Consider the following 14,886-nt stretch of genomic DNA (forward strand, 5'->3'; position numbering starts at 1 on the left):
ATTTTACTCTCCTGGGCACTATTTCTTCTTAGCATATGAGAAAACCCTCTGCTCAGACATCTATATTCATCGTCTTTCATGAGAAATTTAAGCCATCACCTATAAAGAAACACTTTAATTACTAGAGAATGTCTGCATTTGCTAATGTGATTCCACATTTTATGTTGTCTCTAGCACTTACTTGGTAGTTGTCAGTCTTGTCAGTCACTGCAAATAAACTTTTCACAGGAGCTAAATATTTTTCTTTCCCTGATTTCAAAGCAGTCTCTATTTCTCCTCATAATGCTGGATTTAATAGCAAACATCTGTGTCCTACAAATTGTTTGTCGGATATTCCACACGGTTTATAAGAAGCAAAAAGAAAATGGGTGGAGAGTAAGAATAATATAATTATATCAGATAAGATTGTTGAGGGAAATAGGGCTCCATGCACTATTGTATTAATTTTAACATTAATCAGTGTCAAAGTCTGGTTTATTACTCTAGTATTTTTAGTCCTAAATCTGTAACTGCACAAGTGCTGTGGAGCTTTTCCATCTGAGTTTGCACTACTGTACTGTAAAGAATCCCCACAGAGGAAATATATGAAGTCCTGGGTAGACAGGGAAGTCAGTGGGCAGCAAGGTGAGGTGTGGCTGGGTGTGACATCGTGTGCCGCGCTAACTGTGCCAGTTCATTGGGTCTGTTCAGCTGGCATCTTTTTCATTCATTCCAGTCAGGCTGCTGTTGAACTTTTATTTTTATTTTTTTATTCCTAGCACATTTTGTGAATTACTCTAAAGCTGTCAGCAAATGCAGATTGTGAATGTTTCTCTTTGGAAAAGCAAAGATCTAAGTATCGGTGTATTACCTTTGTACTGTGACGTGGTACTGTTACCTGCAGACACTTGGTCATTGTGGTTGTTAATTTTCAATGAGTTGCTTTCATTTTACTCTGATAAACAGTTAAGTTACACAAACTCACTACAACAGAGGGTCAGCTAAGAGTTAATGCTTCATATTGTGTCTCCCCCCCACCCCTAAAAAAAAAAACAAAAAAAGTTATATGTGGAATCTCTCTATATACTTATTACCACTGCAGAGCTCTGTTTTGTTTTGTTTGTAGCACTAATGGCATTAATAACGTTGCTGGAATTTATTGAAGGAAGTAGGATGTGATTTTTCATTATGCGGTTATCTTCGTTGTGTCATCTGGGTAAAGATGAGAGTAACTTTTAACATTTATTCAAAGAAAAACAATATAGGGAAAGTACACATGGAGGGCAAGAAACAAGGTGTTCATAGTTATGGAATAAATTATTTAATGTTTCTTCTTAATTTGGTTATATGTTGCCGCCATTTTGATCATGGAATAATGATTCTATGCTGAAAATGGTGTAGTAAGCTAAGGAACATTTTTATTTCGTTAAATGGGGAATTGAAGGAAGAGAAGGAAGAAGCTCTGATCACTAGGTGTCTCCATAAAGGTGGGTGAAGGTCAAATCCTTCTTTTTTCCTACCTGATCATCTCTAAGACCAGAAAGGTAAAAATAAAACTCTTCTGTCTGCTTGAAGAAAGCTACAAAATGAATGCTATTAGGCAGGTGAAAATAATGGAACTCAGTCCAAATTCATGCCAACTTCATGGCAAAGCAAGCAACAATGGAAAGTGCTGGAGTGGGATGGGGGAGAATGTGAGAAGTGTCATCAAGAGGTTGGGTTCCCTTGCCTGAGAGTGCATTACTTGGAAAAATGATTTATTGAAATGGGTTATTTTGTCTGTGTTCTTGAGGGATGTCTGTAGGTGAAGCATTCCACATCTTTAAATGAGCAGACCTAGGGATATTCTTTCTCAATTTCCCGGCGTATTTTACAGTGGTGATTATGCACTGTTTTTATTGCACAGCATTCTTTAAACAAAAATTGTGTTAAACTGTGTTAAATATATAATTTAAATATTTTTCTTTACTGCTCCCTCTTTAGAGATAATTGTAGATTGTATCATAAAATCTAGTTTAATATTACGTACGATTGTTTCACAAGACAGCACCTTGGTCGTCTTTTCTAAATGCCTGGTACTCCTGCCTACAGAAGGATAAAGTTGTCCTAACATCTTACTGAATTCAGGGCCATTACATACCAATATACCGCTGCTGGCTCAGGAAGTCCAAGAGCTGCAAACAGTTGGATGCTGCAGGAATTTGGTGTGGGGTTTAGATTCATATAATTACCTTATTTTAATTATACCTGGGCTTTTAGTCACTTTTGAGAAGAGGTCTCTGGGATAGAGACACCTTTTGGTCTGACTTAGTATTGCTGCTCTGACATTAATGCTGCTGACGAAAGCCTGATATTTAAGGCCTACATGGCAACGTGTTCAGGCTGAGGGTAAAATCTAACCTCCAAACCTGTGTTACTGTGCTTGAGTTTTTTTGACGTTTATTACGTCTTGCTACTCTAATTTTCTGAAATGCATGCAGGCATACTGATTATTTCACCTCCTACTTAAACAAACAGGAATCTTTTGTCTTGCCATGATTCTGTGGCTATCATAAGTTTTTTTGACTAATCCCTTATTTAGCTGCATACAGATATTATTTCATTCACTTTAATCTTTTCATTAGTGCTCAGTGGCAGAAACCGATCATCTTCCTTTTTCACACCATATTTTCCATGCTGTGTGACTATTTATTAATGTAACTTCATTGAGAAACACAATGTCGTTCCCTAATAAAAAATAATAAAAATAAAAACCAGAAAAAGGTCACATTAAGAAAGCAGTCTGCATTTGCTTTGTTTCATTAAAGAAAATCTGTATTTTCCAGCTTTGATCTAATATTAGGTTTACAGGTTCAGGGTTGTGTCATAAAACCCACTGAAGGTTTAGCCTTGCTTTTTTTTTTTTTTTTTTTTTGTAAACAGCTAGAACCAAACTTCTCCTTTTAAAATGTTAAATTACTTTGGATCTGATTGTGTTGAATTTGAATTTCTGTAGGAACACTGAATGGAAAGAAGAAGATCAGTGGGTTTTTCAGACTGTTATCAATCAGTATCCAAGTGATCTTCAGAGAAGAAGGACTTTGTACCTTGATGCGCTGCAGAGATACCTTCCTCACAAATCTAGGCACGATCTGGTCAGTGTTGTTAGTTTAGCTATATACATTCTTGTATAAAGCATGTAGTGAGCATTTGTATTAAAGAATGCTTATCAAAGGTTTTTATTTTGTGACTTCTTAACTATAGATTTTATTCTGTACAATGAGATATGTTCCTGTCTTAAAAACAAACAAACAAAAACCATTCACTTCTTCAAAATAAGCGCCATGGAGATTTTACACAACCTCTTACTGCCAAATTCACAAAACTAGTTTGCTAGCATTGTTTTGCTATACAATTTTATAGTTATGTCTCACTATTCTGCTTCTCTTGTTATTTTTATCTTTTATAAGGATGTATAACATTGTCACACTGTCTAGGAATAGTTATTTTAATTGCTCTATGGCACATATATAGCAGGAAGAGTGGAAACTTATCTCCTGCTCTCAGAGAGAGGCTATTTTTACATTCATAATGCATTTCAAATTGATTACTGATTCTTTTTACACTCCACAGTGAATAAGCACATAGCAGCTAATAGAGAAACCCAGTTCAAGGCCAGAACATTTCAGGATGTCATAGGGAAAGTAGGAGTCTTTTCTTATCTCTGCATGTATTTTTAGACCATCTACTTCCTTATGTTTGAGGAGTGCCTAGTGCAAAGGAGTGGCAGTGTAGTGATACCGATGAATAGCATAATTTCACCAAAGTTCTGGTGGATTTCAGAACTTTTGGATGTGAGAACTGGTCTAAAGAATTATATGCCTTGTATATGTGTACTTTTAAACATATCCATTATTAATGGGTATCCCTAATTCTTCGGAGAGTCACTTAAAATTTAAAAATCATCATTCTGCATTGAATGTGGTATGCATACCAGCATGACAAATACAGAAATGTTAAAACAGTACTGAGAATCTGCTCTTAAAATGTTTGTTACATTAGCATAACTAAACTTAGAGCCTCCTATTCTTCCTTCTTTCTGAAGAATGGATCATTGGACTAGTACCTGAGTGCTTGATCTGGTAGCAGGTCATGACAGAGATCTACTTTTTAGAAGAACAAACTGTGCATCACATTTCTTGCTCAGTAGTTTCTTAGCTTAGTTTAGCTGCTTGCCAGTAAGGCTCACCTGAGTTTCAGAGACCAGTGATGGCAATGTGAACCTCTCATACAGTGGCCTACACACATCTGAGCAAAAAAAAAAAATCTCCAGAGGTAGCGGTACCACTTTAGCTTCATCGATCTGTGAGCCAAGGAGCCAAGAGGAAAATCTGTGAACTAGGCACCAGGTGAGTCAGCATGCCCCTGCCAAAGGCCCTGAAGCGAGCATCAAGGATGGTGCCCTTGGAACTTGTGAGAAGGCCATCTTCATCCTTGTAACCGGTAGTTTCTTGGGATGTAAAACAGGTCCAAGTTTCTAATGCCTTAGACTATGGAGCCTTACCTGTCACTATTTCTGTCAGTGTTGTGAAGCTTGAATGTCCTCTGGAAAATCAATGAATAAGGCCAAAGAAGGTGTATTTAAGATTAAAAACTGTGTATTGGTAGCGGCAGAATGCTGCTTGGCAAGCCAAAAATCAATTTCCAAATTTCCTGTTAAGAAAGAAAAAGTGAATCTAATTCTCTGTACTATGCTTGTACAACTGCTTTAAGTGGTGGTCTGTTTTTCTATAGGAGATCATAACATTCTATGAAAAGCATCGTGCTAAAAGTGTTCAGTATCTCTGAAGATGTATTGAAAGGATCTAACCTGCACTGTATGTACTCTATGGCAAGAATGTGTTTCATTTATTCTTATTCCAGAAGTATAGTTCAGGAAAGAACGGTGGTTTGTCAGGATCCTGAAGTGCCATGTGATAGGGGTCAACACCAGGGAAATACTGGAATGCTGTCACAGCCTACTGACACTTAGTAGACTGCAGTATACCCAATGCCTGGCAGAATACTTTCAGGCCCTAATTGTGGATTCCATAGGGATATTGGTGATGTAATAATTATACAAATGGTATTCAAGGTTTGCAAAATACGGTATTAATGAATGGTGTTAAGCTTTTCTGAAATGCTTTACTTTTTTAGGTTATTCATGAGAGAGCTTGGGATCATTACAATTTCCTCAGGAATCAACACAGAGTTTTGATATTAAATTGGATTCAAGCTAGGAAGGCCTTTTTACTTAAGGCGGTGATGGCTGTTGCTGAAGCCTCTGCTGCTCAGGAAGAAGAAGTAGCGTCTGCTAATAACAAACAGAAGCAACAGGAGATTTGTGCTGCTCTGAAAGCCAAGGTAGGTTCTGTTATAAATCTAGCACAAGCACATCTGTTTTGTACTGCCAAATTAAAAATGAATGCAGGCAAAAACTTGAAATTTTAAAAATTAACGTATGGTTTTGAAGATTCTCCATTTCGTTACTCATAGGGATCCTTGTAAGTGTCATATTCTTACAGACTCTTGAACTTAGTTTGTATTTTATTTTTTTTTTAATTAAGAATTTGGTTGCCTACTATGTTTTAGGCCTTACTCTTAGTTTCATACTGTGGGTGTAATCTCTGCATGAACTGTGATCACATTTATTGGTGGATTTTGAACACCATCTAAGAGTTTGAACTGGTATTTCTGTATTGGAAGAACAAGATCTGTTCTGCTGTTTAGAATATGAGAGACTGTAAACAAGCCACCAGGAGCAGAGGTCTGGTGTCAGACTCTGCTTTCATTTTTAACTCTAGCAAATCACAAAATATTTGTGTGTTTTGGTTTCATCCTTAGCAAAGTGGGCTTAATACCTGTACTGTGTGAGGTTTATGTCATAATTGGGTTTAATGCTAGAATCTTCATAAGTGGCAGTGAAACATGTTCCATTCATCATCACTACCACTAGTCTATTTGATAAAGGGTAGTCGGTTTTCAGAGAAATAATGAGTATCTGTCTTCATTTCTGTTTACTTTTCAGCCATAGAAAGCATTCTTAAAAATTGATCCCATATTGTGTTTGCCCTTGTTATAGAAGTTTCACAATATCCTGAAAGGAGATTTGCTGTGTGAAGAGGTGAACAAGACTTAAAACAAACAAACCCTGTGTTTTTTTCAAAGGGTATTTTTCTAAATAAAATCGGAGGAGCTTGGACACAAGAGGAGAGCATTATGTTGATGCCTGAGGCATTTATAAGGGGAATCATATTTCTGGGCATGAAAGGCATTTGTTTGAACTGTTCTCTGATTTTCCACTTGCACAGAAATTATCATATGAAAGCATATATGATGTATTATTCTCACTTTATCAACATTGTCTTTGAACCCTTTTCCATGAAGTACTAAAGAGCTGAAAATCACAGTAAACCTAACTGTGGTTAATCAGAATTTTTGATTTTGAGTTTAGTTTTTCACTGTAATAATAGTACGAAGGACTGCCCTCGCCCCTTCCTAGAGTCTTCTGACATAGGAAGGTTTGAATCCAAACAGTTTAGGGTTAGAAGCTGTCTGGGCTTGACTGAGTGGGGAATGCCTGACTTCAGAGCCAGGCTGCTGCCAAGTGCTGTGAGGAATGCTTTTCTAGAGCTCGATCTTGACCCCAGGCCTCCCTTTCTGGAATGGCTGTTTCTCTTACCTGCACTAGCACTTATTCCAGAATTGTGAATTTTATCAGCCAGTCACTTTTTTCCCCCCCTCATAAAAATACCAGGGAAGTGTTATGTTATCTCCGTGTAGCTTAAGATTCTCACCGTTGCATTCATTGCCTCAAAGTCTTTGGATTGTGACCTCCTGCTTCCAGTAACCTGGAACTGTTTGAAACTTAAACCTATTAGGCCTACACATCTCAAGGGTTGCTTTCAAAGGTGACTTTAAAAAAAAAAAAAAAGTTGAAAGCCTGATGAAAAGCAATTCACCTGCTTCTCAGAAGAGAGGAATAAAAAGGTACAGTTTTGCTGTTACAGAAAGAGATCATTGTGACCCTGTTTTGATCAGTTCTGCAACTGAAGGGGCTAGCAGATGGAAGCTGAAACCGGGCATGCTATTTTTCACGATTATCCTGAATATATCCGTGTTTTTCGTCTGGTTTTAGCAGCTATATATGCATTTGAAAACTTATACTTTGCCCAGTTATAGTTCCTTTTTCAGACTTTTCTTTCCACACTTCTGAATTGTGCAACTACAGAAGTCATACTGCTGTTGAAAGTGGTTGTGGGCAACTATCAGCTAAAAAGTAACTCTGGGTTTGGGAGTTAAATGTACACCAACTAAAAACCCATCGTGATGAGGGTCTGTAAGACGAGATTTAAAAAAGTGCATCTCCCTCCGCAAAGGAAGGAATGTAGAGCTGGAAAGCAGGGGATAGGGGTGTTATCCCACTTTTTTGCCGTTAATTACCTTAGCGTTTTGCATTTCTGTAAGTTTAATGTAAGGAAATCTTACTGAAGCCACTTTCCCAGAGGAACAATGTAGTTGTTATAATGATTTAGCTGTAGAGTTAAACTTGGTATGCTTGTGAAGAGTTTGTATCCTGAACATGAGAGATGTAGATCTTGTTCATTACACCAGCAGGTTTCAGAGAAAGCCATAGTACGCATATGTCTTTTATCAGCAGCTGTAAAACGAAGCTATGGCACATACACTGTAAAATCTACGTGTCTAAACAATTCTAGAAATACAAAGGCTTGCTAAATCCATTTTGCATACACTGTGCAAAAATACATGAAAATCAAAATGGCTTGTTTAAGCAGCTGTTGATGATAGGTTGTGAGAAGGCTAGGCTCTGAATAGACACCTTTCCCTTTGCTTCCAGTCAGTATGCCATGGAGTCTGTTTCATTTATTCTGATCTAAAAGGGATATTTTTTTGTAAAATTCCATGGTGCTTGGAGATAGTAGGGTTTTTCAAGAATTTTTCTTTCTCTGTGTGTCAAAATCTGTTTGTTTCTAATTGTAGAACAGATTTAGCAGTGCAAAAGAGAATATGGCAGACTACATATTTTTTATTGTTGTAAGCAATAATTACATAATATCACCTAACATCTATCTATATATGTATTTATTTCTTCTCTGGTAACAACAAACCAAGGCATTAAAAAAAAAAAAAAAAAAGACTAGCAAACATGTTATTTAAAGTTCTTTTAAATGCACTGGAGGCAACTGTGCCATCCATGAGACTGGGCTTTGTGACTGACAAGAGGTGATAAAACAATTAAAAAGTGAAACAGCAGAGAAGTTAATTTATGCTTGTAACATGTTTTTACTTGGGAATGGATTTTTAAATTCCTTTTCCACATTCTGTGTCACAGAATATCAGTGTGCGTCCCTAACAGAAATCAGGGTCTCTAAGGAGGAATTTTGAAACAATCCAAGAAGCTCAACTGAAATAAATCATGAGGGCCATATCATAGTCATCTGAATGAAATAAAGTGTGAAAAGGATAATACTAGTGAGGATATACTATATATCCTTAAAGAATGAATGTTTCTGATACACATCTTTAACCCCTTCCCCCCCACCCCATTTCCCTGGAAGGGGGTGAGGGAGGGAAGGAAACAAAATTGTGGGAGAACTACACCTTAAACGAGTGATGGGCAATGACCCATGTTATATTTTTGGTGCACTTTGTAGTTTGTGGATTTATCCAGGTTCAGCACAGTGCTGTGTTTTATTGAAATTCCTCTTCCTAAACAAGATAAAGCGCGTTGTTCTTTGTCAAAAGGCAGTTAGGCAATAAAGTGGGAGTGATCTTTTAAGAGGGTTAGTAGTGTGCTCCTTCACAGTTGGTTTCTAATGGCTTGAAGTACTTGCTGTTCTGCATTTTATAAATTCAGTCAATGTTTGCATGCATTCAGAATATTATTTTTGAATTGAATTTATGAAAATATTTGTAGTCCAGTTATTTCCACCTTCATATAAAACAGTTTAAAAAGGACAGTCAAGGAAAGACTTACAAAAGTAGATTAAATGGGAGTTGAATCTCCTGAGCATGATGCTTAGAGTGCTTTCTCTTCCTTCACATAAAACAATGTATCCCTTTTCCTTTAAATCTTTTGTGTTCCCGGATTAATCCCCACTCCAGTGCTAAAATCTCTTGCAACAGATTGTTAATTTTTGGAGGGCAATTTTTGCACTCCTTATCCTGACAGAAGCTAAGATAAACTAATTTCAAAAGAAGGATAGTTCAATGGAATTGATGGAAATGTTACAGGTTATGTAAAGGATGTTGCAGATAGACTTTCTTCTTCTCCCTTCATGTATAATGAGAACTTTTTTTGTTGTTGTTTTTTTTTAGTAGTCAAATATAGTCAAATCACTGATTTGAATGACTAATACAGGAGATCAACATTAAGGTACTGCAACTGGCTGCTCATGGCTTGGACTGGTGTACAGTTTGTTGGGTTAAAAAATGGCTGGACAGCCGGGCCCAAAGAGTCGTGGTGAATGGAGTCAAATCCAGCTGGAGGCCAGTGGCTAGTGGAGTTCCCCGGGGCTCAGTACTGCAACACAGCTGCATGTGTTTCTTTCTGTTCTTCTGAGAATACCATCACAATTCCATTTAAAATACCCACTGTGCCCCAAAACTTCAATCAGAGGAGCATTTGGTGCCTCTGCTGAGACATATCTGTCTCAGTCACCTGGCTGCTCAGTTTATCAAAGCTTGTAGGATCACAAATATGTTTGAGACTTACACTTATCTGCCAGATTTAGTTGAAATTGTCCAGTGATCCCCAAATTACTTGGGAATGGGTAGTAAGACAAGCAGACAGCTCACCTTAACCTTATGTTCTTTGGAGAATAATCTTCCTTCTTCAGCTAGGAAAGTAGCACCTCAGGCAAGTAAAATAGTATGCAATAGTACTTTCCAAAAGTAGTGAAATATCAAAGACACTGTTCATAGCACTGCATAAATAAATAGAAGTGAGCTTAATTTGCTATCCTTACATACACAGTACAAAGTAGTTGTAAATAGAATTGCGGTTTAAGGTTATGTATGAGTGAATATTTAAACCTACAAAATATTTAAACTTGTTAATAATATGTTGACACTCCTGTTGTCAAGAACTGTAACATGTCTAAATAATACTGACTGACAGGAGAGAAGAAATGCCAGGACAAGCCATGAAGAGTAAACCATTGACGTATTGTCTTGAGCAAAGGTACTGTGACATGCTTCCAGCTTCAGGGAATCATAGAATCACAGGATGGCTCAGGCTGGAAGAGACCTCACAGATCACGCAGTTCCAACCCCCTGCCATAGGCAAGGACACCACCCCCTAAATCAGGTGGCTGAGAGCCTTGTCTAACCTGGTCTTGAACACCTCCAGGGATGGGGCATCCCCAGCTTCTCTGAGCAACCTATTCCAGTGTCTCACCACCCTCTGACTGAAGATTTTCCTACTAATCTCTAATCTAAATCTCCCCTCTTTTTGTTTAAAACCATTCCCCCTCATCCTGTCATCTGATTGAGGAACTGAAACTGGTCTTCTGCAGCATCACAAGGTTTATAGGTACCAATCCCAGCCTTAGTGACTAAATTTCCTAACTGAAAATAGTGTCTTTTTACTAGTCTTTCTTTGACAGAGGATTATTTTCAAATGATTTTCTTCTGTATCCCTTTTTCTGATGTAAGCACTTTTGTAGCTGAAAAAAATGTCTATGGTTCTATTAATGATGAAAAGTTACCTTTATCCATTTTCTGATTTTCAATTTTTTTTTTTTTTTCTAGTGGTGGATATGAGCTTTTGTGGGACAAAATTTAATCCTAATGACAATAGACTTGTTTTCCTCCATTACTTCTTGCAGACTTCTTGCGGAGGGTAGCCTGTGGAGCACAAGCTACTCAGGAGTGCCAGTCAAAATTTACTAGAGGTGTTAACTTTCATTGTTAATGTCAGAAGGTAAACTCACTCTGTGATTAGAAAAACAACCAAACTTGCAAATGTATCATTTCTTAGTTATCTTATTACCAAATGCTCTAATCAAGGATTTTTCATATTTTTTTTGTAAGTCAGTTAGAAGCAGAGAGTACTGTTAGCTTGTACCATTTGCCTGGTTTGTCATTCAAGGGACCCTATGGAGTCTGGAGGTAATTCCAGTTCTTCAGAAGATTTGAAAGAATTCCCACTCTAGAAGAGAAGAGGGAACAGTTTTGTTTGTTTGTTTTGTTTAGAGCTGAAAGGTACTGGAGATTTCAGACCACTATCTGTTGTTATCATGATAGCTCGTTGTTCACATAACTGCTGTTGTCATTGACCATTGATGTTGTAAACTACTTCATGTATTAACTATCTGGTCTCAGGAGCTGAAGCACTCTTTTTTACAGTAAGACAGATGAGTCCTTCACCATGGTGGTAGTGCTAAGTCTCCTCCCTGAGGAAAAGGAGCAGCGCTCTCACTGCTGAACCACTGAGTCAGTGTCCTGCTGCTTCGGAGCCTGTGCTGCCCTGTCAGCTCTGTGTTAGAGTGGCTGGCATTTTGTTTCTGCTAAGTGTCAAAAGTACAGTCTGTATTTCATTTTACTCTTTCGCTGTTTTGTACATCAGCATGTGTCAAAATGGTGTGGGCCAATTTGCACATTGATGAGCAGGTTTCAAAACTCAGCGCTTTGCAGTTTCAGAATGTTTAGCTTCACAGAAGCCATCTTATACCCAGTGGCGAACTACAGGACAACCTGTCACTGACTTGCATACTGATTCGTTCTTCGAACTTTTGTAAACTAGCAGTGAATCAAGGTCATTTAATCATGTTATGAATGAGATAGAGCAGGACAGAATCCAGGTCCATCCTTGTATTGATTCTGAGATGTGAAGAGAGAGAAGTAGTTTAAAAAGAAACAAACAAAACCCAAAACTAACCCACCAAACCTATCTTAAGAGAAAGCTGTCTGATATGAGGCAGAAAAACTCAGAATAGAAGCACTCAGAGGAGTAAAGTGAGGAAGGGACTGAGGAGGTGAATGAGGCAAAATTAGAAAATAAGGGAAGGCTGAGAGAACATGTGCATGGGACATGATATTCAACAGGCCAGGAGAAGGATAACCTGGATATTCCCTTACTTCTATGACCTTATGGCTTCCTAAAGTGAGCTCTTCTGTTGGCACTGCAGGTTGGGTAATCTGTATTTCACTGTCTGGAAAAACAACAGTACTGGAGCCAACCCTCTGGGTGTTCACGATTAGATGTTAGCAAGGATTTTGAATGCTTGGTGTTTGTTGAGAAGCTAGTGGCCAGAAGTATTTTAATCACTGTATCACAGAGCACAGACAGCAGGATGCCTGATCAACATGTTGCTTAACCTGCTGCTGTGAGACAGGAACTCATCAGCACAGGCTTCTGCACTGCTACCACCACTTGAACTAAAATGTCAACAGCAATGATTCTTTCCAAATATTTCTACTTCATAATCATATTTTGTGTGGAACCCTCCCTGCTAAAATTAAATTTCTTACCATAGCTAGTGACATAATCTACTAGCAAGCTAGTAACTGACAGATTTTTTCTTTTTTAAACAGTTCATAAGGTTACTGATAATACTAGAAAAGGAAAATGGTGTGTATGATGTTCATAGAAAAGGACTTTCTAAATTTAGAAAATGATGGCTATCTTACATTGTTTTGATAAGCTTCCCCCTCCTCTGCCCTTGAATAATATTTTAGACTCCAAGGAACTGTTCTTAATATACACTTCATTTTTTTTTCCCTTTTATGAGTTCTAGTGTTCACACCCTGAGGCACCTGTCTCATTATCTTTCCATTTAGGAATATATGCATATACTTTAATCTTATTTTATTTCCAAAAATAACACTTAGCTTTATTTCAATGTGTGTGTGTGGAGCGGGGCTGATTAGTCCAGGTTTGTTTTCCTGTCTGATAAAATTATACATCACAAGCAAGTCTATAATTCATCCCCATGTCCTTGGAGACTTCAGCTTTGAAGCAGAATTTGTCTGTGACTTCCAGAGTCCTGGCAAACAAGTTGTTAACTGGAACCATGAAATGCCCACTGCACAAGTGTAAATTTACTCTTCAGTTCCCATACTGTGAGTACCGTATGGCTGAGAGCTGTTGGAACTACTGCGCATGGGCATAATGTTACCAGTAGGTTCAGTGATTGCTAGATGTCAGACTTTTTCTGCAAGTCCAAACAATCAATAGAGTGTGTCCAATCATCCTTTCCTGTGAGTGTCGGGGTTGCTGTGCAAGAACTATGAACTTGGTGTTTCTGTCTGTAATCCTTCTGTCCTGGAGATGCACGTGTCTTGCAACATGTATTTTTTTTTTCCCTAGCACCTAGCAGAGTCTTAAAAGTGTGAGTGGTAAAGGTAGGTTTTGTAATGGGAAATTGTGTGTGAATGCAAGCAAGTTTGAAAACACTTTTTTAATGAAATGCACTACTTTTCAATACTCATTGAATAGACATTTCCTTATAACCAGTTACTTTCGAAAAAAAAAAAAATATATATATATATATATATAAAGCTTTGTAGCACACTGTGCTGCTGTCTTGTTCCCTTTGGAAAATATTTGAGTCCAAGGGATTTATTAGCTCATTAACCCAAGTGGAGTTTGTGCTAAACTTCTGCTAAACTTAATAGAAATTATCTGGGTAAATCCTTGGTAGACTAGATCTTGAATTTTTTTTTTTATTATAATTTTTTTCCCCACATGAGAATGGAGTTGCTCAGGCAGAAGGCATAGATCAGCATGTGCCACTTTCATCTGAAGAATTAACAATTAAGCTGTATTGCAAGTGAAGAGACTGCTGCTGGTAGTGAAAGTCACCTTCTTATGAATTTTCTATGTTAATCTTCTAGTAATGACCTTCTCTTGTTTGGGGAAATAAAGTTTACCAATTTTTAATATATCATCTTCATTGATGGGGTGATATATATCCAGTAAAAACAGAACTGAGAAGAATATCCTTACTGAAGACTTGATGTTGCAATCCTACAATTCCTTTAGCCTATAGCCTTTTGTCACTTTTCCTAATCACCTTTTACATGTGTTTTGCTTGCTTCTCTTTCTCAGAACACAATGGATAGCTCTAAAATGGCCTTTTCTTTGTAAATGGAATTCCTTAGGTCACAAGCTTGATCCTTGCAGTCCTTATCTTAAAAACATGAAAAAAAAAAAAGTCATGGTTGACATGATTTGAATCCAAACTGGTAATTAAGAGGGATATCAGAGGATTTTTTTTTCCCCTTTTCATTATGACTTCCAGTATCAACTATCGTGCATGTTAATCGGGAATCCTCGTGTAGAATTTGAATTCTAGCTGCTTGTTTTATCTGTAGCAGTGCAGCTTGCCAGAATACTGATCTGGAGCTCTGTGTAGCCATTCTGAGTCACTTTTCCTTCCAGTCATTCTGTGGCCTTTTGGTTTGCAGTGTATTTTTGCTTCAGTTTTCACAGGATGGTTTTATTTCTTGCATGACCTTCACTGTACAGGCCCTCTTTACACCCATCAGTTGTCCTCTGTTCCTGTTTGTCTAGCTCCAGGTAGTTTAGCTGCTGGAAGGAGCTTGGTGCCAAGTTCCTTGGTATCATCCAAGGCAGCTTAACCTGCTTCTAATGTAAGCCAATGTTTCTTGAAAGAGAAGACCTTACATGGTGTAACATTAGCTTGTGTTAACATAGTGGGAATTCTTAAGGAAAATCTTCCCAAAGTTTTGTCATTAAAAGATATATCTGTAGTATTAAGTACATGGTAAATATGTTATTACTATTCATGCTTTAGAGTGAAAGAACTAATAAATTATTTTTAGTGGCTTGTAGTGTACTTTACATTATTGTAATATGCAATATAGAAATAATGAACTGAAAATAGAAACGTATGTATTTTC

At 37.5% G+C, this 14,886-nt stretch overlaps 1 protein-coding gene across 3 annotated transcripts in view; it reads left to right on the top strand.

Moving 5' to 3' along the window:
• Window positions 1–14,886, top strand: part of CCDC148 (coiled-coil domain containing 148) — a 56,830-nt gene that overhangs the window by 19,534 nt on the left and 22,410 nt on the right. For all 3 annotated transcript variants that reach the window (XM_068686878.1, XM_068686879.1, XM_068686880.1), the window contains 2 exons: window positions 2,975–3,113; window positions 5,155–5,361. In XM_068686878.1, coding sequence (XP_068542979.1) covers window positions 2,975–3,113; window positions 5,155–5,361 — 346 coding nt within the window. The remainder of the gene's footprint in view (window positions 1–2,974; window positions 3,114–5,154; window positions 5,362–14,886) is intronic.

This window comes from Anas acuta, chromosome 6 (assembly GCF_963932015.1).
Source record: "Anas acuta chromosome 6, bAnaAcu1.1, whole genome shotgun sequence".
Taxonomy (NCBI): Eukaryota; Metazoa; Chordata; class Aves; order Anseriformes; family Anatidae; genus Anas; species Anas acuta.